The sequence below is a fragment of the Ceratotherium simum genome, chromosome 29 (assembly GCF_057802395.1).
Source record: "Ceratotherium simum simum isolate JZ-2026a chromosome 29, ASM5780239v1, whole genome shotgun sequence".
In the NCBI taxonomy this organism is placed as follows: Eukaryota; Metazoa; Chordata; class Mammalia; order Perissodactyla; family Rhinocerotidae; genus Ceratotherium; species Ceratotherium simum.
The window spans coordinates 5,758,293-5,783,886 of NC_141928.1; the positions used below are offsets into that span (position 1 = coordinate 5,758,293).

Sequence of the window (25,594 nt, forward strand, 5' to 3'; positions counted from 1 at the left end):
AATATAGAAAAAGGATAATACGTCATGATCAACATGGCTTTATTCCAGAAATGAAAAGTTACTTTAACGTTTGAAAATCAACATTGAGTTACATTAACAGAATACATCAGATAATTTTCTTAGTAGACATGTGAAAGTAATTTAATAAAATTCAATATCCATGCATGATTAAAAAAAATTCTTAGCAAACTAGGAACAGAAGGCTACTTCCTTTTTTTTTTTTTTAATTTTATTTATTTATTTTTCCCCCAAAGCCCCAGTAGATAGTTGTATGTCATAGCTGCACATCCTTCTAGATGCTGTATGTGGGACACGGCCTCAGCATGGCCAGAGAAGCGGTGCGTCGGTGCGCGCCCGGGATCCGAACCCGGGCCGCCAGCAGCGGAGCGTGCGCACTTAACCACTAAGCCACAGGGCCGGCCCCAGAAGGCTACTTCCTTAATCAGAAAAAAGATATCTATTTTTTTTTAAAAAAGTAGAATATTGAAACCTTTCTTTGGAGACTAGGAAAAAGATAAGTCTGCCCACTGCAAGCACGTCTGTCCACCTTGCTGGGGGTCCGGCCAGTGCAGGACGGCAGGAGGAGCACACAGGAGGGGCGAGGATTGGAAAAGAAGACAAAAATTCATCATATACACATGATATTGTGTAAATAGAAAATTCAACAGGATCTACAGATAAATTATCAAAATTAATAAATGAATTAAGAAAGAGTGCTGGATACAAAGTCAAGAATCAATTGTATGTCTGTATACTACCAAGTAACAAGAAAAATATAAAAATGATCATATTCATAATAGCATCAAAAAAACACAAATACCCAGGGATATTAACAAAACGTGCAATATTTCTGCACAAAAAAAAAGTCAAGATTAATTTTTTAAAAGACCTACTAAACAAAGAAATTCACCGTGTTTGTTGGAACACTCAGTACCATAAAAGATATCAATTGTCTCCAAATTAATCCATAGACTTAAAGCAATCACAGTCAAAATCTCAATCTTTATTTTGGTGAAAATTGACAATGCTAAAATTTATTATAAATACAAATGATTTTAAATGGCCAAGACTCTTAAAGATGGTGGGAGGACCTGACCTACCCAATATCAAGACTTACTGCAAACCCCGGTAATGAAGTGATGGTGAAGTATGGTAGAGGTACAAGAGTAGACAGGTAGACCTCTGGAATCTATTCCAGAAGGGTGGCAGATCTAAATGTAAAAATAAACCAAGAAATCTTCTAGATCTAGAAGACAATATAAGAGAATATCTTCATGACCCAGGAGTAGGGAAGTTTTTCTTAAGCCACAAAAACCATGACCCATAACAGAAAGGATAAATTTGAATATATTAAAATTGAGATTTTCATCAGTCATCTGATGAAAAGAAGTGACTGAAAAGGGAAAGGATATTTGCAATACCTATATCTAACACCGGACTCATGTCTAGAATACATAAAGAACTCCTCTAAATTGATAAGGAAAAGACAATCCAGTGTAAAAATGGGCACATGACTTGACAGGCACATCATAAAAAGAGATATCCAAATTGCTGATGGTATATGGTAAAAGGCTCAGTGTCGTTAGTCACCACAGAAGTGCAGAGTAAAGCCACACTGAAATGCCACCACAGCTTTAACTTCCAGAAGCACTAAAACTTAAAGGACTGACGAATACCAGGGATGGATGAGTTTGTGGAGCAAGCGGAACTCCCGTCCATCTGGTGGGAACGCAAATGATGCAACCACATGGGAACGCAGCCAGCAGCATCTCATTGGATTTTAGTGTTTATATATCCATGACATCCTCAGGAAAGCCTCTCTCCACCACTCTCTCAGGTCACAGACCCCTATGCCCCGCCAGAGTGAGTCTAAGACACACGTATTTCAACATCTCTGAAATCAGAGTTTTTCTCAGCTATGACATCGTAGACTTGCCCTGGCTATGTCTCCTTCGTGGCCCTCTAGCACAGGTGGTATCCACACCATCTGATATATGTCTGTCTTCCACACTGGACTGGAAGCTTCAGGAAAACAGACTGCCTTTTTCACTACTGTGAATCCTAAAACTGGAAGTGCTGGGTCAAAAGGCATGCACATTTTTTTCAGTTATTTTTTAATGACACAATGCGTGAGTACATCTTCATTTTAAAATTCAGCAATGTATCACACAAAGCCTCCAGGCCCATTCCCTCCCCAGAGACAGACACTATCAGCAGTCTGGAACACATCCCTCTGGAGTCTCTTCTTTGCACTTACATGCATATATGGTACATATGGTACATATATAATTAATGGATACCATCAGTCCACTTTCACAAAGATTGTGGCAATACACACCCACCAGTGATAAATGAGAGGGTCTGCGTTCGTTCCTTCACCAACTCAGGATGTATTCAGTCTTTCTAATTTTTTCCCAATCTGATAAGTAAAAGTCATCTCATGTTTAAATCTGTACTTTCCTGATATACAGAACTCAAACCTATCAGTCTTTCCCTCTTTGGTTTTCCAGATTTTCAGAGGCCTCCTCTGAGGTCATACAAATATCCTCCTACGATTCCTTCTAGTACTAGTATTAGTATTAGTATTAGTATTAGCTTTATTTTATACTTAGCTCTTTAATCCATCTGGAAGTTATTTTTGCATACAACAGGAGAATAGAGATAGCCAACTCTGCTTGTTATGAGCCCTCCTTGACTCACTCAATTAAAGCGCCATTTTGATCAGATGTTAACTTCTCATACATACTTGGAATGCTTTTGGAGTTTATTTAAACATTTTTTTAATAATTTTTTTATTTATTTATTTTTCCCCCAAAGCCCCAGTAGATAGTTGTATGTCATAGTTGCACATCCTTCTAGCTGTTGTATGTGGGACACGGCCTCAGCATGGCAAGAGAAGCGGTGTGTCAGTGCATGCCCGGGATCCGAACCCCGGCCGCCAGCATCAGAGCACACTTAACTGCTAAACCATGGGGCTGGTCCGCTTTTGGAGTTTATTATTTTTCACTGATCTATATCTGTGGCAAAGCCATGCTGTTTCAATTATTGTAGCTTTATGGTAAGTTTTAATATCTGGTGAAGAAACTCCCCCCTCATTAAACTTTTAAAAATTATTAACAATTTTTGTACATTTTCCTTCCATATTAATTTTTTAAAACATTTTTGTCGTAGTTTTAAAAGCTTGGCTTTCTTGTTGGAATTTCATTAAATCTCTTTGAGAAAGCTAGATATTTGTATGATATTACATCTTCTTATCCAGATATTTTGTTCAGGTTTTTTTTTTTTCTTTTGGTAATTTTAAAAAATTGTTTTCTTCATTTGGATCCAGATCTTTCTTGTTAAATTTATTCCTAGATTTTACTGTTTTTATCACTATTGTGAGTGGAATTTTAAATTTTTTCCATTTTTAACTGATTATTGCTATTGACTATTGTGTATTTTGTATCCAACAACTTTACCGAGTTCTCTTATTCTAACTCTTTCACTGACTCTTGGATATTCTAGCTAGAGAATCATTTTGTCTCTTGTAGCTTTTATGCTACAAATTTCACTTTGTTGCTTTTTACATTAGCCAGACCGTCAAAACAATGTTGACTAAGAGAGACACTCGGGAGCATCGCATGGCTTCAGCCTGGTGGTGACGGCTTTCAGTGGTTGTAATCGTTTCCTGCTTGATGTGCCACGTGCTGTTGGTTCACAGACCAGCTGCAGCACCACCTGGGAGCTCGCTAGCCGCGCGGCATCTCAGGTCCGACTCACTGAATCAGCACCCGCACTTTCACAGGCTTTCCCAGCTGTGTTATATGCTTTCAAGTCCGAGGAACACTGGTCTAGGTGATTTCTTTCTATTCTGATTTTACTTAAGAGTTTAGTGAGCATAGCTGTGGCTGTTGGATTCTACCAAATACTTTCTGGCATCTATGGATCCCTAAAATACGGTTTCCTCCTCCTGTTTTGTGGCTATCATGCATTTTAGTGCTTGAGATCCTAATTCTGGACCAGCTGTGTCCCAGAACACGAGGCCCCCTCTCCATCACCAAGCATTTTGCTCATCCCTCACTTCCTCCTCCACGTCTCTCCAGCTCCCAGAGCATCTCAAGGGCTGAGATGGGATGTTCTGCTTCATCTTCCAGTGCCGGGTCCAGGGCTGTGAGCAGCGCACAGTGGGTGCTCAGAAAGCCCCTGATTTAACTTGAGCTGTCAATCTTGTATGGCTCAGCCAGGGGCCCCTTCCTCCTCTCTCTATGCAGATGGTTTTTAATCTTGTTGGGTCACAGACCCCTTTGGGAATCTGCTGAGAGCGCTGGACCCCTCCCCAGGAAAATGTCCATTAACAGGTTCCCCTCTCTGCCGACTGGGAGGTTCCTGGCTGTCCTGAAGCTCATGCTCAGACCCTTAGTCGTTGCTCTCCCATCACCTTTGGCCGTGGAAGACCCTACAGAAATCCCCGCCATCAGTACCCAGCAGCTCCGGCCTCGAGTGCTCACCACAAGCCAGGCTCTGCGCTGCACAGTGTGGGCAATAAATCAGATCCTCGCCGAGCTGCCTGTGTGCGAAGAGCACCTCAGAGGGGCGGGTGCAGGAGCACGGCTGTGGACAGACGTTTAGCGCTCACACTGAGGGTGAGCCAGGAAGTAGCGACGGCCCCGAAGCAGCAACATGAAGTTCAGCCCAGGGTGCTGCCTTTTGTTTATTGACCAGACGTAGTGGCCTTGGTCTCTGGATATGGGGTCAGCATGAGAGCCTGTCTCCGGGATGGGGCTGGGCGCAGGACAACCAGCCAGGAGCCACCAAGGAGAGAGGAGGCACTCCCCTCAACTCTCTCCCAGTGAAAAAGAAATCCGGCAGCTCTGCCCTGCAGTCACAGAGCTGGGCTGGAGTGGGGGAGCCAGGGGAGGCAATGTCCTTCCAAACAGCTCTGAAGACAGTGAGGGCTCCGGTCCCTCCAGTGGTCTCCCAGGGGTAAGGTGAGGGCGAGGGCCGTGGGCACCCGGCCGGCACAGTTCCAGGACGACCTAGAGGAAGAGGCACCGAGGAAATGGGCTCGTGGGCCTGCATCCCACAGCTGGGCCTGGGCCCTGGGGCCACCTCAGATCAGGACACTGCCTGAGGCCACCTGTAGGGGCTGAGGCTGAGCCACAGGGGTGCTGAGGGCTGCAAAGCCCACCTTCTTCTGGCTCCTGGGCCCCTTCCATGGTTGACAGATGGCCACCGGCAGGGGTCAAAGTCCACAGAAAGAGTCTGGCCAGGGTAGGTATCCCAGGGTGTCCTGGCGTCCCCAAAGGAGCCACGAGCCCTCAGGGGAGGTAGAGTGCCACGACCACGTAGATGACCCAGCTGGTGGACACGAAGACCCCGAAGAGCAGGCTGAAGAGCACGAGCGAGCGCGCCTTGCGCGAGGCCTCCTCAGCCTGGGCTAGGTCCCCCCTGCTCAGGGCCGCGCGTGTCTGCAACGAGATGGGGCAGGATGAGCGGAAACAGAGCCCCACCCCCTGCCAGCACAGCACCATCGGGCCAGGCCCCAGGGCACGGACTGGGAAACTGACACCCCGAGAAACTCGGGCACCTTACCAGGCCACAGCCCAGAAAGGAGCAGGAGCCATGGAGGTGAGGGCTGCCAGCTCTTGGGCACTTGCCATGGGCCTGGCACAGATGACACCCCCAGCCTCATCTCGTACAACCCTCACAACAACCCTGAGTTTGGTGGTGTTGTTGCCCCCACTTCGCAGATGAGGAAACAAAGGCTCAGAGAGGTTAAGTGATCTGCCCAGGGCCACACAGCTGGTGGTGGAGCCAGAATTCACAGGCAGGCAGCGGCCTCCCGAGTCCCACGTCTGAGCTGTCCTGAGATCGGCCTTCTCCCCACAGTCCTGGCTCACTTATGACTGGGGAGCTTGACCAGTGGGGGGCCTGGTGATGCTCAGTAACACCAGGGAGGGAGGGAGAGAGGATGGGCGTCACGGAGATGAGCTGGTGGGTGGATGGATGGATAGGGATGGGTAGATGGGGGAGTAGACAGAGGAGTGAGTTAATGGATGAATAGAGGGGTGCGTGGGTGAAAGGACAGATGGATAGAGACTAGAGAGATGGTAGGCGGAATGATGGGTGAATAAATGGGTAGGTGAGCAGGTAAATAGATGGGTAGCTAGACAGACGGCTAGTTGGAGGTGGATGAGGTAGAGAAATGAGTGGATGAATGGATGGAAGTCTCTGCCCCATTTAACACAAGCCCCCACTGGGAGGGGGCAGTTCCTTGGGCCTTATCAGCCATTCACACCTTCAATGTGAATTGTTTTAGCTGAACTTTCTAGAGCAGATCATGAGTGGTAGGGGGCAGAGACAGGAGAGGGGAGGAGGTGTCCATCCAACAGGGGCAAGTGGGCACGGATTTACCAATTCCTGCCACCCTCCTGAGGAGGAAGCACCAGAGACCCAGCTGCTGGGAAGGAGCTGTGCAGACCCCCCAGGCACTGGTGGCTGTATGCTGGAGGGCTGCCGCACGGCCCACCCACCTCATGGGAGTAGACGATGGCGATGAGCCCAGTGAGCAGGCAGCAGAAGAGAGTCACCAGCACGGACTCCATCATGTAGTCCTTGGGCAGGGGCCGGTGCTCCACGGCAGCGGGGGCTGGCACGCCGGCCATGGGGCTGTTGTACTGCGGGGGCACAGCCACGGGGCAGTGAGGGAGCCGCCCTACCTCCAGACACCAGAAGGAGGACACAGCCAGCGAGGGCCATGGAAGGGTCACTCCGTCCACCCCCAGCCCCCACCCCCTGAGGCTGCAGGTCTCCGAGGGGTCAGTCAGGCCCCCCTTCTGCTCTCTCTCTCCACACCCCAGCCCGTCACTCAGCCCCCAGGAGTCTTCTCCGTTCTGCCCTCTACAAATCGCTCAGTCCAGGGTCCAGCCACCACGTGTCTCCATGGCCTCACTGGGCTTCCCACCAGGGGGACCTCGCAGCTCTCCTCCACAGGCAGCCCAGGATCTTTTGTTTTGCTTTGTTTTTTCTAAAAATCTAATCAAGTCATCTCCCACCCAAAGGCCCTGGGGTCCCTCACAATGGATCCCACCTTCCTATCCTCCCTTCCCATTAAGCTGAACACACCACCATCATTCCCAGCACACACCAGGCTTGTGCTGTGCCCTCTGTCCAGAGTGCCCTTCCTTCTCTTCTCTGCCTACACTCTCCTATTCTTCCCGCAGAACCCAGCTGAAATGCCCCCACTTCTGGGAAGCCTCCCCAGGGCGCCCACTCCCCAGGCTGAGGGAGCCCTTTCCTTTTCCTCATCTGGGGACAGAAGCGCCCTCTGCAGGGGTTGGTTATGGTGGCCTCTCATCATCTGTGTGCCAAACTCTCCCACCTAGGGACGGAAGGAGGGAGGGGTGAGTTGGGGGAAAGTGGGGCGCAAGCGGGGGACCAGTAAGTGAGGTTGGGGTGAGCTGGTGAGCGGAAAGTAGGTGGGCTGGAGCAGGCGTCCGGGGCGACCGCGCTGGGGGACACCCCTACTCTACTCACCACGGGGAAGGGCGCGAAGAACGGCGGCGGGGCGGACGCAGCGTAGAGGGGCGCGGCGGGCGGCGTGTACAGGGCCTGGGGCGCGGGCGCGGGCTGGCAGAGCACGGGCGCCTGCGGGAAGGGCGGGTAGAGCAGGTGCACAGCCTTGGGGTCGGGCGGCGCGTAGGGCGGGGGCTCGCCCACGAAGCCGATGTTGGGGACCCCGCCGGCCTCCACCTTGGGCCCCTGCCTGGCCTCATCCGCGGCGTGGGCCTGGGTGGAGGGCGCTGCCGAGGCCTCGGCTTGGGGGGCTACCGGGGGGTCTTCCGGGGCCCGGGCGCTGCCCCCATCCGCGGCCGCTTCCTCGCTGGGCCCTCCGTCCTCATCCAGGAGCTGCGGGCGGCGCGGCAGCTGCGGGAGCTCGGGGTGCGCGGGGCTCCGGGGGTCCTCGGGGGCCGCGGGGCCGCTGCCCCGTTTCGTGTCCGCTCCTGGGAAGAAATGGCAGGTGCCGTGAACCCCAAGAGGCCACTGACCCAGATGGGATCCTCCCCACGAGCCCCAAACACAGCCCCTCTAAGGAGAAAGTCACAATGACCCTGCCGCCCCTGATCCTGCATGGACCCCCACGCTCAGGCCTCTCCATGCCGGGCTCTCCAAGAAGCTTTACCCAAAGCGCAATGACGGGACAAGAAAACTGGGGTGCGGAGAGGTGACGTGTCTTCCTGGCAGACACACAGACAGCTCGAGGCCCAGCTGGGATGGAACACAAGCCTTGCCCCTGCCCGGAGGGCCCTAGATCCAGACTTCTCCTGCCAGGAGGCGCTCCTGCCCCCACTACCCTGCTGCCCAGCAGATTGGACCAGAGAAGGAGCATCGGCCCAAGGCAGCCGCCTGCCGGGCTGTCCTGAGACACCGTCCATTGGGGGCCGGTCTGAGGAGATGAGCTGAACCAATCAGATTCCTGGCTTGGGAGTGAGGGAAGATAGGGTGCTCAGGAGTTTCCACACCCTGCTGAGTGACCTGGAAGAACCAGGAAGTCACTACCGGCCAAGTGCCTGCTGAGGCATAGAGGGAACAGAACCTGAATGGGGGTGGGGAGGGGCGGGGAGAGAAGAGGAGCAGTGGGTGGAGAGAAGCCCACCAGCAGCGTCAAGCCGGGGCTCCCAGGCCCTCAGCTGCCCAGCTACCTTCCAGCCCTGGCCTCCAACATCCACACGATAATCTCTGGGGTTACAAAAGGCAGAGAAATAAGGAAAACAGATGTAACAGCGGCAGCTCAGGTGAGGGCAGAGGAGCTGGGCTGAAATCCTCCCACCCACTCCCACCCCCACAGAGCTGGTGGGTGGGGTCAGAGGCCAGGGATCCCTGGGGGAGGGATCCCCAGTGGCAGGGAGTGCTGGGCCCCTGATAACTCCCCACCCCACCTCCCCCCTGCAGCCAGGGGTCACTCAGGGCCTCCGCTCCTCACACACCTGTGCTGGTGTTCATGCCTCCACACCCTTACCCATGCTGTTCCCTCTGTTTTCCACCCCTTGAATCTGGACTTGGCCATGCAACTTGCACTTAATGCCACTGAACTGTACACTTCAAAATGGTTAAGATGGTAAATCTTATGTACATTTTACCACAGTTTTTTAAAAGCCGCTCCTGATTACAACTAAAAACTCTAGACAAAAAAAATAAAAGGAAACTAGCCAAAAACACCGAAAAGTGAACAAAAGCAGGCAGATTGTGGAGTGAGAGAAGTGACCCGCAAGGGGGTGAGTTTCTCATTTTTCTCTCTCGTTTCCCTCAAAGCTCCAAGCTCCAGCCGCCGAGCCACATGGTAAGCAGCAGAACGGGTGGCTAAAACTCCATTAGAAACCCTGTCATTCTGGCCCCAGGAGCCAGGAAAGGGTCCCTGCAGAATGGAAAGAGCGGGGGAAATCCTAGAGAGGAAGGAGCTGCAAAGGGGGGGTCCCCTAGTTCTGTGTATGAACTGGGGTGACCAATGAATCTCAGTTTGCCCAAGACATTCTTGGATACTACTGAAAACCTCACATCTTGGGAAACCCCCTTAGTCCAAGGCAAACTGCGATGGTTAGTCACCCTAAAACGGATCCACACAAGTCTTGGACTCACCCTCAAGCTTCATATGTAGGGGACAGACCTAGACCAGCATGAGAAGTACTTTGAAAACTGGACCACCAAAACAGCCAGAAAACAATGAACAAAATGGCAATAAGTACATATCTACTGATAACTACTTTAAGTGCAAATGGACTAAATTCTCCAAACAAAGGACATAGAGTAGCAGAATGGATTTTAAAAAAAAATCTACCTATTTGCTGCCTACAACAGACTCACTTCAAATTAAGGACACACACAGACAAAGTGAAGGGATGGAAAAACATATTCCATGCAAATGGAACCCAAAAAAGCTGGGGTAGCTATACTTATATGAGACAAAATAGACTTTAAAACAAAGACTGCTGGGCCAGCCCAGTGGCGTAGTGGTTAACTTTGTGTGCTCCGCTTCAGCAGCCCAGGGTTCGTGGGTTCTAATCCTGGGTGCAGACCTACACACCACTCATCAAGTCATGCTGTGGCGGCATCCCACATACAAAATAGAGGAAGATTGACACAGATGTTAGCTCAGCAACCATCTTCCTCAAGCAAAAAGAGGAAGACTGACAACAGATGTTAGCTCAGGGACAATCTTCCTCACCAAAAAAATAAAATAAAATAAAAAAATAAAACAAAGACTGTAATGAGAGACAAAGAAGGGCATCATATAATGATAAAGGGGTCAATCCAACAAGAGGATATAACATTTGTAAATATTTAGGCACCCAACATAGGAGCACCTAAATAAATAAAGCAAATATTAACAGGCAAAAGGGAGAAACAGACAGCAATACAATAGTAATAGGGGACTTTAATACCCCACTTACATCAATGGATAGATCATCCACACAGAAAATCAATAAGGAAACATCAGCCTTACAGGACATGTTAGACCAAATGAACTTAACAGATATATACAGAACATTCCATTCAAAAGCTACAGAATACCCATTCTTCTCAAGCACACATGGGACATTCCCCAGGGTAGAGCAAATGTTAGGCCACAAAACAAGTCTTAATAAATTTAAGAAGATTGGAATCATATCAATCATCTTTTCAAACCACAAAGGTATGAAACTAGAAATCAATTACAAGAAGAAAACTGGAAAATTCACAAATATGTGGAGATTAAACAACATGCTACTGAACAACCAAGGGGTCCAAGAAGAAATCAAAAGAGAAGTCAAAAAATTTGAGACAAATGAAAATGGAAATACAACATACCAAAACTTGCGGGATGCAGCAAAAGCAGTTCTAAGAGGGAAGTTCATATGATAAATGCCTCCATCAAGAAACAAAAATCTCAAATAAACAACCTAATTTTACATCTCAAGGAACTAGGAAAAAAAGAACAAATGAAGCCCAAAGTCAGTTGAAAGAAGGAAATAACATGGGGGCTCACCCGGTGGCCTAGTGGTTAAGTTCAGTGCACTTGGCTTCAGTGGCCTGGGTTCATTTCCTGGGTGCGGACCTACACTACTCATCGGCGGCCATGCTGTGGCAGTGACCCACATACAAAATAGAGGAAGATGAACACAGATGTTAGCTCAGGGTGAATCTTCCTCAGTAAAAAAGAAAGAACAGAGCAGAGATAAATGAAATAGAGACTAAAAGGAGAATAGAAAAGACCAATGAAACTAAGAGCTGGTTCTTTGAAAAAATGAACAAAATAGATAAACCTTTAGCTAGACTCACCAAGAAAAAAAAGAGAGAGAGAACACAAATAAAATCAGAAATGAAAGAGGAGATGCTACAACTGATGCCACGATAATACAAAGAATCATAAGAGACTACTGTGAGCAATTATATGCCAGAAAATTTGACAACCTAGAAGAAATAAATAAATTCCTAAAACCATACAACCTACAAACACTGAATCATAAAGAAACAGAAAATCTGAACAGACTGATAACCAGTAAGGGGATTGAATCAGTAATCAAAAACCTCCCTATAAAGAAAACTCCAGGACCAGATGGCTTCACTGGTGAATTCTACCAAACATTCAAAGAAGAATCAATACCAATCCTTCTCAAACTCTTTCAAAAAATAGAAGAGGAAGGAATGCTTCCAAATTCATTTTACGAGGCCAGCATTACCCTGATACCACAACCAGACAAAGACACCATAAGAAAAGAAAGTTACAGGCCAATATCCCGATGAACACAGGTGCAAAAATCCTCAACAAAATACTAGCAAACCAAATTCACCAATACATTAAAAGGATCATATACCATGATTAAGTGGAATTTATCCCAGGGATACAAGGATGGTTTAATACCCACAAATCAATCAATGTGATACATCATATTAACAAAATAAAGGATAAAAATCATATGATCATCTCAATAGAGGCAGAAAAAATAATTGACAAAATTCAACATCCATTTATTATAAAAACTCTCAACAAGGTGAGCATAGAGGGAACGTACCTCAACATAATACAGGCCATATGTGACAAACTCACAGCTAACATCATACTCAAGGGTGAAAAGCTGAAAGTATTTCCTCTAAGATCAGGAACAAGACAAGGATGCCTACTCTTGCCACTTTTATAAAACATAGCACTAGAAATCCTAGCTAGAGCAATTAGGCAAGAAAAAGAAATAAAAAGCATCCAAATTAGAAAGAAAGAAGTAAAACTGTCACTATTTGCAAATGACATGATATTATATACAGAAAACCCTAAAGACTCCACCAAAAAAACTGTTAGAATTAATAAATGAATTCAGTAAATTTGTAGGATACAAAATCAATATACAAAAATTTGTTGCATTTCTATATGCTAACAACATACTATTAGAAAGAGAAATTTAAAAAACAATCCCATTTACAATTGCATCCAAAAAAATAAAATGCTTAGGAATAAATTTAACCTAAGAGATGAAAGACCTGTACACTGAAAACTATAAGACATCAACAAAAGAAATTGACTATGACACAAAAATGAAAAGACATTCTGTGCTCATGGACTGGAATAATTAATATTGTTAAAATGTCTATACACCCAAAACAAGCTAGATTCAATGCAATCCCTATCAAAATTCCAATGGCATTTTTCACAGATATAAACAATCTTAAAATTTGTATGAAACCACAAAAGACCTTGAATAGCCAAAGCAATCTTGAGAAAGAAGAACAAAGCAGGAGGCATCACACTCCCTGATTTCAAACTATATCACAAAGCTATAGTAATCAAAACAATATGGTATTAGCATAAAGACAGACACATAGATCAATGGAACAGAAGAGAGAGCCCAGAAATAAACCCACACATATATGGTCAACTAATTTATGACAAAAGAGCCAAGAAAATACGACGGGGAAAGCATAGTCTCTTCAATAAACGGTATTGGGAAAACTGGACAGCCACATGCAAAAGAATGAAATTGAACTCCTATCTTACTCCATACACAAAAATTAACTCAAAATGGACTAAAGACTTGAATGTAAAACCTGAAACCATAAAACTCCTAGAAGAAAACATAGGCAGTAAGCTCCTTGACACTGGTCTTGGGGATGACTTTTTGGATTTGACACCAAAAGCAAAGACACAAAAGCAAAAATAAACAAGTGGGACTACATCAAGCTAAAAAGCTTCTGCACAGCAAAGGAAATCATCAACAAAATAAAAAGGCAATCTACTAAGGGGGGAGAAAATGTTTGCAAAACATATATCTGATAAGGGGTTAATATCCAAAATATATTAAAACACTCATATAACTCAATAGCAAAAAAACAAACAATATGATTAAAAAATGGGCAGAGGGTCTGAATAGACATTTTTCCAACGAAGACATATAGATGGCCAACAGGTACATGAAAAGATGCTCAACATCACTCGTCATCAGGGAAATGCAACTCAAAACCACAATGAGATATCACCTCACACCTGTCAGAATGGCTATTATCAAAAAGATAAGAAATAACAAGTGTTGGCAAGGATGTGGAGAAAAGGGAACTCTTGTGCACTATTGGTGGGAATGTAAATTGGTGCAGCCACTATGGAAAACAGTATGGAGGTTCCTGAAAAATTAAAAATAGAACTACCATATGATCCAGCAATCCCACTTCTGGGTATTTATCTGAAGAAAATTAAAACAGTAATTCAAAAAGATATATGCATGCTATGTTCATTGCAGCATTATTCACAATAGCCAAGACATAGAAACAACCTAAGTGTTCACCAATGGATGAATGGATAAAACAAATGTGGTGTGTGTGTGTGTATATATATATATATATATACACAATGGAATATTATTCAGCCATAAAAAAAGAATGAAATTTTGTCATTTGCAACAACATGCATGGACCTTGAAGGCATTATGCTAAGTGAAATAAGTCAGACAGAAAAAGATAAATACCATATGATCTCATTTATACGTGGAATCTAAAAAAAAAAAAAAATGAGAATGAGTCATAGGTATAGAAAACAGATTGGTGGTTGCCTGAGGCGAAGGATGGGTGAAATGAGTGAAGGGAGTCAAAAGGTACAAATTTCCAGTTATAAAATAAATAAGTCCTGGGGATGTAATGTACAGCATGGTGACTACAGTTAGTAATACTGTATTGCATACTCGCAAGTAGCTAGGAGAATGAATCTTGAAAGTTCTCATCATGAGAAAAAAACTTTGTAACTATATATGGTGATGGATGTTAACTGGACTTATTGTGGTGATCATTATGCAATATAAACAAATATTGAATCACTACATTGTACACCTGAAACGAACACTGCTATGTCAATTATACCTCAATAAAAAAAAAGAATACGGGAAAACCGAACCAAGATTGTAAACACCACTCACAGAAGGTGAGACAGAACTTGTGATCTGAAACTAACCAGGTTGACTGCCTGCTAAAACAGAACAAGTCAACATTTTCCAGGGAATTATAACGGGACTGAGAATCTACACAACACAATATTCACACTGTCCAGGACACAATCAGCAATCTTTCACCATATGCAGAACTAAGGAAATGTGACCAGTCCTCAAAGGAAAAGACAATCAGCAGATGTCACCTGAGGTAACCTGGATGTTGGCATTATCAGAAAAAGCAGCCATTGTAACCAGGCTCCATGGGGTAAAGACAAACACACTTGAAATAAGTTCTCAACAAAGAATTAGAAAGTTAAAAAAAAAAATGATAGTCTTCAACTAAAACGCATAATATCTGAAATTTAAAAGTTCACTGATTGGCCTCAATAGCAGAATGGAGGTGACAGGAAAAACAGTCAGTGAACTGGAAGATACACCAATCAGAAGAAGAGAGGGGGGAAAAAAGAAAAAAAAAATGAACAGAGCCTCCAGGCCCTGTATGGTAACACAAGAAGGTCTTCACTACGCATGTCAGTGAAGTCCCAGGAGAGATTTGGGGAAAAAATATATTTGAAGTTATAATGGCTACAATTATATTGTATATTGTATTATATTTGGCTTCTCAAATCTGGTGAAAGATGAATTTACAGATTCATAAAGTTCATTCCAAGTTCCTACTTCCAAGTTCATTCAAGTCGTCGGCAAATTCCAGTTCTGTGGGTTTGAGGTTCTCTGCTCCCCGAGGCTGCTGACAGTCCTTCTCACATGACCCTCTCCATCCTTAAAGCCAGGAATGGCACATCAGATCATTCTCATGCTTCAAAATTCTCTGTCTTCCCCTTCTGCTACCAGATAGAGATGTCTCTCTGCTTTTAAAGGGCTCATCTGACTGGGTCAGGCCCATCCAGATAATCTCCATATTTTAAGATCAACTGACTTGGGACTTTAATTCCATCTGCAAAATTCCTTCACAGAAGTACCTAGACTAGTGTTTGATCGAATAACCAGTGGAAAGGAACCTGGGGGTCATCTTTAGAGTTCTGCCTACTACAAGTGAAATAAAGTCATTCTCAGATGAAAGAAAACTAAGAAGATTCCTTGCCAGAGACCTTCTGAAACAGAAAGTCTAAAAGAAGTTCTTTGGATTGAAAAGAAATAATATCAGAGGGAAACTTGGAACTTCAAGAATGAAGGAAGAGAAATAGATATTATAATTATTGGGGTAAATATAAAATAATTTTTCCTTTTAAATTCTTTAATATATGTATGACTGCTGAAAGCAAAAATTATCACATTTTATGGTGAGTTTTTAATGTGTGTAGATGTACTACACATGAAAACTATAACACACACTAAGATTATAAAAGCTAAATGGATGGGGATGAGGGTAAAGAGACCTATAAGGTTACAAGGTTCAAGGTTCTACATTTTACTCAAGGTGATACAATACTAACTCTAAGTAGACTGCAAAAAGTTAGGTATGTATTGTAAACCCTAGAGCAATCACTAAAAAAATTACATGAAGATATGTAGCCAAAACACCAAGAGATAAATTAAAAGGGAATACTAAAAAATATTCAAATAATATCCAAAACAGGTGGGGAGAGGGGACACAGGACAGGGAGGGAGACCAGAGGAACAAAACAGAGGAGATAAAGAGAAAATAATAATAAGATCATAGACTTAAATGCAACCATATCAATAATTACATTAAATGTTGATGGTCTAAATATACTATACAATTAAAAAGCAGAGATTGACAGAAAGAATAAAAACCAAGACCTACAAGCAACTTACAACAGATATACTTTAAAGACACCGGTGAAAGTAAATGGATGGAAAAAGATATGCCATATAAACAGCAAGAAAGGCTATAGTGGCTATTTTAATATCAGATAAAATAGACTTCAAGAGAAAGAATATAAAGAGGAACACCTCATAATGATAAAAGAGATGATTCACCAGGCGTAACAATTATAAATGCATATGTGCCTAACGGCAAAGCTTCAATATACATGAAACAAAAATTGACAGGGTTAAAGGGAGAAACACACAAAATATACAATTCTAGTAGAAGATTTTAATACCCTTCTTACAGCAATTGATAGAACAACTAGACAAAACATCAGTGAGGACATAGACGATCTGAACAATACTATAAACCATCTTGATCCAACTGATATTTATAGAATACTACATTCAAGAACTGCAGATGCCGTTCTTTTCAAGGACACAGGTATATTCACCAAGACAGATCACGTCCTGGGCCATAAAACAAGGCTCAAAGGATTAAAGGATTAAAATCATTCTCTGATTTTATAAATCAATAACAATGATGTGTCTAGGAAAATACCAAATATCTGGAAATTAAACAACACACTTCTAAAGAATTCATGGGTCGAAAATAAAATCATGATGTAAATTGGAAAGTATTTTGAACTGAATGACAATGAGAAAACAACATCTCAAAATGTGTGAGATGCAGCTAAAGCAGTTCTTAGAGGAAGACATAGAGCTTTAAGCAATTACATTAGAAAAGAAGAAAGATCTCAAATCAACGACACAAGGTTCCACCCAAGAACACAAGAAAAAGAAGAGCAAAGTAAACACAAAGTAGATAGGAGGATGAAAATAATAAATACAGGAACAAAAATCAATGAAATAGAAAGCAGACAACAGAGTAAATTAACAAAGCCAAAAGAAGGTTTTTTGAAAAGATCAACAAAATTGACAAATCTATAGGTGGATGTATCAAGAAAAAAGAGAACACAAATAACTATGTCAAGAATGAAAAAGGAGTCATCATCACAGATCCTACAGACATCAAAAGGATGACAAGAGAATACTATGAACAACCTCATGCCAACAAATCTGACAATGTAGATGAAACAAATTTCTTGAAAAATACAACTCTGCAAAATTGACACAAGAAGAAACAGGAAATCTGAATAGTTCTATATCTATTAAAGAAATTAAATTTGCTATCAAAAACCTTTTCAGGGGCTGGCCAGGTGGCACAAGTGGTTAAGTGCGCGTGTTCTGCTGCGGCGGCCCGGGGTTCACCGGTTTGGATCCCGGGCATACACCGACGCACCGCTTGTGAAGCCATGCTGTGGCGGTGTCCCATATAAAGCGGAGGAAGATGGGCCTGGATGTTAGCCCAGGGCCAATCTTCCTCAGCAAAAAAAAAGAGGAGGCTTGGCAGATGTTAGCTCTGGGCCAATCTTCCTCACAAAAAACAAAAACAAACAAAAAAACCTTTTCAAAAATAAAACTCTGTCCACAGATGGTTTCACTGCTAACATCTATCAAACACTCAAAGAAGAAAATAATACCAATATTACAGACTTTTTTAAAAAATAGAGGAAGTGGGATCACTGCCCAACTCATTTGATGAGACCAGCACAAACCTAACACCAAAACCCACAAACTTACAAAAAAGGAAAATTACAGACCAATATCTCCTATGAATATAAACACAAAAAAATCCTTAATAAAATATTAGCAAATTAAATCCAACAATACACAAAAAATACATCATGATCAAATAAAATTATGCAAGTTTGGTTCAACACTCAAATATCAGCATAATTCACCATATTAACAGAATAAAGAAGAAAAACCATATTAGCATTTCAATGGATGTAGAGAAAACATTTGACAAAATCCAACACTCATTAATGGTTAAAAAAAACAAAAAACTTCTAGTAAACTAATAATAGTAGAGAATGTCCTCAAATTGATAAAGGGGATCTATGAAAAACCTACAGCTACTCTCATACTTAATGGTAGAAGACTGGATTGTTCCCATCTCCTCCCCAAGATCAGAAACAAAGTAAGGGTTTCCACTTTCCCACTTCTACTTTACATTGTTCTGGCGGTCTTAACCACAGCAATAAGGCATAAAAAAGAAATAAAAAGTATAGAGATTGGAAAAGAAGAAGTAAAACTGCCCTTGTTTGCAGATGATATGATTGTTATGTAGAAAATCCTAGGAAATCTACAACAGCTCCTAGAACCAATAAATGGATTTAGTAAGGTCACAGGTTACAAGGCTAATATAAAGAATCAATTCTATTCTTATGTACTAGCAGCAAATAGTTAGAAAATGAAATTAAAACTAAGATCCCATTCACAGGAGGACCAAAATAATTGGAAAGTACTTAGGAATAAATCCAACCAATGAATTCCAAAGCATCTACACTGAAAATTACAAAGCACTGCTAAGAGAAGCTAAAGAAATCCTAAATAAATGGAAAGATATACTATGTTCATTGATTGGAAAGCTCAAATTGTTAAGATAACGGTTTTCCCCACATTCACCTACAGAGTCATTGCAATCACAATCAAAATTCCAGCAGGCTTTTTTAACATTTAGAAAGTGACAAGCTAGTTATAAAATTTTTATGAAAATGCAAAGCACCTAGAATAATCAAAACAATTTTTAAAAGAAGAACAAAATTGGAGGACTTTACCTGATTTCAAGACTTAGTATAAATCTATGATAAACCAGACAGTTCATTATTAATGAAATGACAGACACATACATCAATGAAACATTAAAATATTACAGTACAGAAATAGACACATATATATTTGGTCAGTTGATTTTTGCCAAGGGTTCTAAGGCAATTCAGTGGGGAAAGGAAAGTCTTTTTAATAATCGGCATAGGATCAACTGGTTATCCGTGTGGAAAAAAGTAAATATTTGACTCTTTCCTCAACATATACAGAAATTAACTTGAAATAGATCACAAATCTCAATATAACATCTAAAACTATAAAACTTCTAGAAAAAAACATAGGAGAATATCTTTGTGTCCTTAGGATAGATAGGTAAAGATTTCTTATATATGACACCAAAAGCGTGATCCATAGAGAAAAAATTCATAAATTGGACTTCAAAATAAATATTTTTTATTTGTCTCCAAAAGACATTACTAAGAAAATACAAAAGCAAGTCACGGAGTGGGGGAAAATATAACACATGTATTGGACAAAGGAGTTGTATCAACAAGGTATAAAGAACTCTTACAACCCAGTAATAAGTCAAATATCCCAATGAGAAAGTGGATGAAATATTTTTAAATACTTCACCATAGTAGATACTCGAATGGCCAATAAGCACAGAAAAAGATGCTCAATGTTATTAGTCATCAGAAATGCCATCAAAATTAAAAATGCCAATTAAAACCACGAGATATCACCACACACCATTAGACTGGCTAAAATTAAAAAGAAACAAACCTGACCTTTGCGAGCTTTGGCAAGTATGTAAAACCACTGGAACTCTCAGACACTGCTAGTGGGAAAATAAAATAACACAACCACTTTGGAAAACAGCTTGACAGTTTCTTAAAAAGTTAAACATACACCTACCATATGATGCAGCTATTCTACTCATAGGTATTTACCCAAGAGAAATAAAATCGTATGACCACACAAGACCTGTACACAATTGTTTATGGCGGCTCTATTTGTAATAGCCCCAAACTGGAAACAACCCAAAGTCCAGAAACAGAAGAATGGGTAAAGCAATGGTGCTCTGTCCACGCAATGGAGTATGTCCAGGGCAGGCAGCCCCTACAGTGGCCCCCAGTGATCGCTGCCTCCTGAGGTGTAATCCTCTCCCTTGAGTGTGGCCTGGACTTCATGACTTGCTAATAAAGAGAATATGGCAGAAGATGTGGGATGTTGCTTCTGAGATTAGGTTTTGAAAAGACTGTGGCTTCTTCTCAGCTGCTCTCCCACTCTCTCGTGGTGCTCTCTCCCTGTCTCTGGTAACTCCAAGAGGAAGCACACCACCATGTTGGGAAAGGCCCTATGGAGAGGCCCATGTGGCGTGGCACTGAGGCCCTGGGTCTAAGAGCCCATATGGAACTGAGACCCTAACGCCAACAGCATGAGGCACTGAAACCTGCCAGCAACCAGGTGAGTAAGTTTGGAAGCGACTCCTTCAGCCTCTGCTAAGTCTTGAGGTGACCACATCCCGGCTGACGGCCCGACTGTAACCTCACGAGAAACCTCAGGCCACAGGCACCGCGCTCAGCTGCACCAGACTCCTGACAGAAACTGAAGGCGTAAATGTGCGCTGTTTTCAGCCTGAATCTTTAGAGTAACTTGTTATGCAGTAATAGATAACAGATGCAACTACTCAGCAATAAAAAGGCATCAACTCTTTGTACACAAAACATGGATGAATCTCTAATCATCATGCCAAGTAAAAGAAGCCAGTCAAAAAGAGAGTACATGCTATATGATTCCACTTATACAAAATTCTAGAAAACGCAATCTAGAGTGACAGAAAGCCAATCAATAGTTTCCAGGGAAGGGGTGGAGGGAGGGATTATGAAGGGCACCAAGAAACTTTGGGGGCCGATAAAGATGTTTATTTTGAGATGGTGATAGCTTGACAGATGTGTAATATGTCAAAACTGATCAAAATGCACATTTTAAATATGGGCAGTTTGGTGTACTTCAATTATACCCCAAATAAAGTTAAAACATTCTTTTAAAAAAATTGTGAAAGCACTTGCCTATTGAGACTTGCTCTGTCTTACTGCTGGGAGTCGTTCTGCCACCATTGTGAGGGAGCCAGAACTAGCCCACTGGACAGGCCACAAGGAGAAAGGGGGCTCCCAGCCAATAGCCCGCCAATCCCCAGACCATCCAGTCCCTGGTGAGCTGGCCCTAACAAGCAGAGCCACTCAGCTGACCTACAGACTCATGAGAAATAACAAATGCTTGCTGTTTTCAGCCACCAAGTTTCGGGTTGGTTTGTTACGCAGCAATAGCCAATTGATAACTGATACAGAAAGCTTCCTCCAGCAGCCAGTGCCAGGAGCATTGAAGTGACCAGCACGAGGGCAGGTGAGTGGGAAGGAGGCAGTGGCTGAATAAAGAGAGAGACGACAATGGCCTGAGCCAGAATGGGGCAGAGGGCAGGAAGGGATGTGGACAAGTGGACGGACTCAGGCAGTACTGAGGAGGGGCACCCGGGCCTGACAGCACATGTAGGGGAGGAGAGGAAGAGAGTTGCCATAAGCAATAGGGCAGATCAGATCTCTTTCACCTCCTGCCTCAGTGTCCAGGGCAGAGCTGGGCTGCTGGATCTGGGATGGGTTCCGTGTTACAGTCGGGAGCTGGAGCTCAGGGGCAAGGCTGCCCGGGCTGCTTCACCTCCCTGTGCCTCCTCACTGTCCTCCTCCTTACAATGGGGACAACGCCACCTCCCAGGGTTGTGGGGATTAAATGAGTGTATGCCTGTAAAGTGCCTGCACCACTGTGAGCAGAGCTCAGCTAACACTGGCTACTGTTACCCGAGGTTAGGAAGACTGGAAGATGAGAAAATGGAAGTGTGTTCTGGCTGGTTTGGGGAATCTACAAGAAGCGGGGAAAACGAAAGCCAATGAGAAATGAGGTCCACCCTTAAAGTCAGAAAGGTCTGTGACTATGAAGTTTGATGCAGAGAGCTGGGATCTTGCAGGAGGACCCCTGTGGGGGGCCCAGGGCTTGCTGATCTATTGGAGGGTGGGGGAGGTCTAAATATCCCAGGAGGAGGCACCACCAGACCACAACCCCCAGAGAGACCTTGTTAGACCCTCTCAGGGTTTCCAGGGCAGCTCCCAACCTCATCCACCCAGCCGAGGGCTGGAGTTTTTAAATAGTCAAGACAACTACGGAAAAACACTGTGGAAAAATCGAGAAGCTGTGTTTGCTGTCTGAGCCAGAGAGCCTCCTCTCCGCCCCAGTGCCGCTGGCTGACTGACTTATGAAGCTCTCAGCCAAAATCCACCACCCCCGCTACATCAGGTGCCAAACCACCCTCTGAACAGCTGACTACACAGAGGCACCCAACCAGACGGGCAGACAATCCACACACTTTTATTGAGCACCTTCAATGGACCAGTGCTGTAGGCTCAGAAATACAATTTTGTACACAAACCCTACGAAAATGCCGTGGTTTCAGCAGGCTCAGGTGCCTGTGGGGCTGGTGAGTGGAGGAAGCTTTGCAGGTAAGAATGAACGGCAATGACAGCGCCTTGAACAGCAGCTACCAGCAGAAAGCACTTACTAGGCGCCAGGGTCTGCGTGCACAGCCCTTACACCTGCGTTTACAGGGAACCAGCACTGCCCGGCAAGAACTCTGGGGGTGACACCTTACAGGCACTGACTTAAACTCTCCATGCCTCTTTTTCCATCATCTGTAAAATGGGGATAATAATAGTAACAATCATTTAAAAACAACCGTGAACATATGACCAGCTCTGCTCTGAGAGCTTTGCTCTACCCTCTCAGTGCGTCCTCAGGTGCGCTGTTCTCTTTACTGCCCCCATTTTAGAGATGAGAGAACGGAGGCTGCCACCAGGTAACCTGAGCCTCGGCCCTCAGATCCACTCGAGACCGGTCCCTGTGGGATGCTGGCACGGAACACCCTGCCCCAGTTATCACAACAAAAACCGCAGCTTCCCGGGGCCGCCAGGGCAAATACCTGGCCCGATGGCGCGGAGATAGCGCCGCAGAGTAAATACATGCTGGCGGGGCTGCCGGCTGCGGCCTCTGCTTCTCGGGTTCTCGACACCGGAGCCTCCGCGGGACATTCCAGCCGGTGAGGGGGGCCGGGAGGTGGGGTGGGGAGGTGCTCGAGGGTCGGGGGGCATGCCGGGGGTCGGGGTGGTGGCGGCGGTTGGAGCCGGCCCGGCCCGCCCCTCCTCCCCGCGGCATCCCCTGGGAGCCGGTGGCAGGAGAAATCTAGGTGCGCCCGGCGCCGCCCCCGGTTCTCGTGGGGGGGCCGGCAGGACTGCACGGTCCGCGGCTCCGGCTCCCGCCGCCGCCCGCCTGCTCCCGCCTGCCTGGGACTCCCGAGGGCAGGGATGGGGGTCTCCGTTCACCGCCCCCCGCCCCTTCCAGCGCCTGGTGGCGTGGGGGCCGTCGGAGGCTTGAACGAGCCTTTCCGCGGTCCCACCCTTGTCTGCCCATCTCTCCAGCTCGGTTCCCCCAGCCCGCCCCGTCCCACCGCACCCCGCCGCGCCTCTCTCGGTCTCCGGTTCAGACTGGGGGGTCTCTTCCCGGCTCCATCTCCCTCCCCGGGCCCTATCTCTGCCCCCCTTTGCCAGGGTCGCGCTCTCCCCCCGCTCTAAGGACTTCAGCCTGGCCAGAGAGGCGAACAAAGTTACCAGAGCCAGGACGGGGCGTGGGGGAGGGGTGTGGAAAATGCCCCCCAAATTGCCATTGCTCCGGCACCTGCTGCCCCCTCCCCAGCTCTCCCGCAGGGGCGCCCACAGAGCCGGAGGGGGCATGGCCAAAGTTGCCTGAACTTTCTACAGCAGCCTCCTGCTCCCCCCAGTTCTGGGGCTGAGTGTGTTGGGGTGGGGTGTCCCAGGGCAGGGCCAGGTTGCGGCCCCGCGGAAAGAGGCTCCGAGCCCAGGCCGGGCCGGCCCGCGCCTCGCCCGCCCCTGCACCCGCAGCCCCGGCGTCAGGACCCCCGGGAGCCCGGGCCGGGGGCGCGCAGCGCGCAGCGTGCCCGCCGCCCCTACCTGCCTCCATGGCGCGAGCCGGCGGCGGGGCGAGCGGGGCGAGCGGCTCCCCGCGCCCGGCGCCTCCCGCCGCCGTTGGGCCCGGCTCCGCTTTCGCCGCCGGCTCGGGTTTCCTGGTGCCGGCCGCGCGGCTGGTTAATAATTGACCGGCCGGATCGCCCGGGCTGTGTCAACAGGTGGCTCCCGTGCGCCCTGGCGCTGGCGCCGTCCGCGCCGCTGCGGACCCGCGGGCAGGAAGGTCGCGGTGGAGGTTTCCAGCGGAGCGTTAGCGGACTCGGAGGCAGGTGGGAGGAGGGACGCAGGCCAGGCTTGGGACTTGGGAAAGGGCAGCGTGGTGAATGCAAACGCCCCCAGGGGCCCGGAAGGCCAGTGTGGGACAATAAAGGAGTGGTGGGGAGTTGGGCAAACTGCAGAGCAAAGCTGTATCTGTGGCCAACAAGGACCTGGGGAATCATAGTTGCCGGTTCTTCCTTTTTATTTTTCCCAGCAAGAGAAGCCAGAAATGCAGATTTTCATGTGAAATCTCCTGAGTTTTAAAACCGTGTGTGAGACTTCTAGTCTCTGAAACTTGCCAGACTGGAGAACTTAAGCAGGTCTCTGTCCAAACACCTAGAAATGCTGGAAAGACTACACCAGTGTGCCGGGTGTCTCTGTAAATTCATAGCTGAACTCCCCAGATAGTAAGGGAAATCCCCAAGAACCGAGGAAGAGGAAGCATGATAAGCCCTGGAGGGAACAGCAGCCCTGGGGGCTGTGCACTGTGGTGGGGTAGTGGGCTCAGGGGTCTAGGGCTTGAGTTTGACCCCCCAAGTGTAGACAGGAAATGAAGCTTTAGGTCTGTGAAGTGGGGAGCTGGGATGAAGAGGGAACGGAAATAAAATCTGCCCGCGGCTCATGGAGGTAGCAGGGAAGCTGGTTTGACCCAGCCTGGGTTCTGGATGAGGAAATAAAGTCTCCTTGGGAGTTCTAACCACAGGCCTGTTCCTCACGGGTCTGAGGTTCGAATTCAGCCTATGCATGTGTGTCAGAAACCCCTACACGAAAAATTGACATTAAAAAAACAAAGGCTTCAGGAAAGAACTCTGGGATCTATCCAGAGCAAAAGTCAAAGCACTCTGGTGGGACACAGTCCCCACCACAGCTGACAAGAGTCCCACAGAAAAGGCGCTCTTGCACATGAGCTCACAATCCGCAATGGCAAAGGATGCTGGGAAACTATCCACATGAGCGGGAGTCTGCAAACACAGCCATAGCAAGATTGGAAATGGGGTCAATCAGGATCCCACCAGAAAAACAGAAACCACTGGGAGTATTTAAAATACAGGAATTTTAATGCAGAGAGCTGGCTTTGGAGGTGACAGAAGAGGCAAAAGCCAACCGGAGAAGATTGAAACAACCCAGAGCTTAGCAGGCGGAGAAAAATATTACTGGGTGACACCCCGAGGGCGGGAGGGTGGGAGTGGTCCACCCCCCTCGGGTGCAGGCAACAGGGGGCTGCATTGTTTGAAAAGGACTTAAAGACAATAATAAAAGTGACTAAAAGTTGGTCTACTTTTAATCACCATATGACAGTAATTCTAAACAATGTCAGTGAGAAAATACTCCTCCCTGAAAAGAATATTTCGTTGGTCTAAGTTC

At 45.8% G+C, this 25,594-nt stretch overlaps 1 protein-coding gene across 3 annotated transcripts; it reads right to left on the reverse strand.

Moving 5' to 3' along the window:
- Positions 1–22: 22 nt before the first annotated feature.
- On the reverse strand, positions 23–24,367 carry PRRT1B (proline rich transmembrane protein 1B). 3 transcript variants are annotated; one of them, XR_015548911.1, is made up of 5 exons: positions 8,162–8,539; positions 7,516–7,982; positions 6,513–6,656; positions 5,168–5,447; positions 23–5,015 (listed from the first exon to the last, which is right to left on the reverse strand). XR_015548911.1 is itself a non-coding variant. In XM_087418888.1 (4 exons), exons 1-4 carry the CDS (start codon positions 23,964–23,966, stop codon positions 5,298–5,300), a joined length of 771 nt encoding a protein of 256 aa, XP_087275014.1. In that variant the 5' UTR covers positions 23,967–24,367; the 3' UTR covers positions 23–5,297. The 3 variants fall into 3 exon arrangements, 2 of the variants coding, with proteins under 2 accessions (XP_087275014.1, XP_087275013.1); XM_087418888.1 differs by lacking the exon at positions 8,162–8,539 and adding an exon at positions 23,957–24,367 and having other exon boundaries at positions 23–5,447; XM_087418887.1 differs by having other exon boundaries at positions 23–5,447.
- Positions 24,368–25,594: the final 1,227 nt, after the last annotated feature.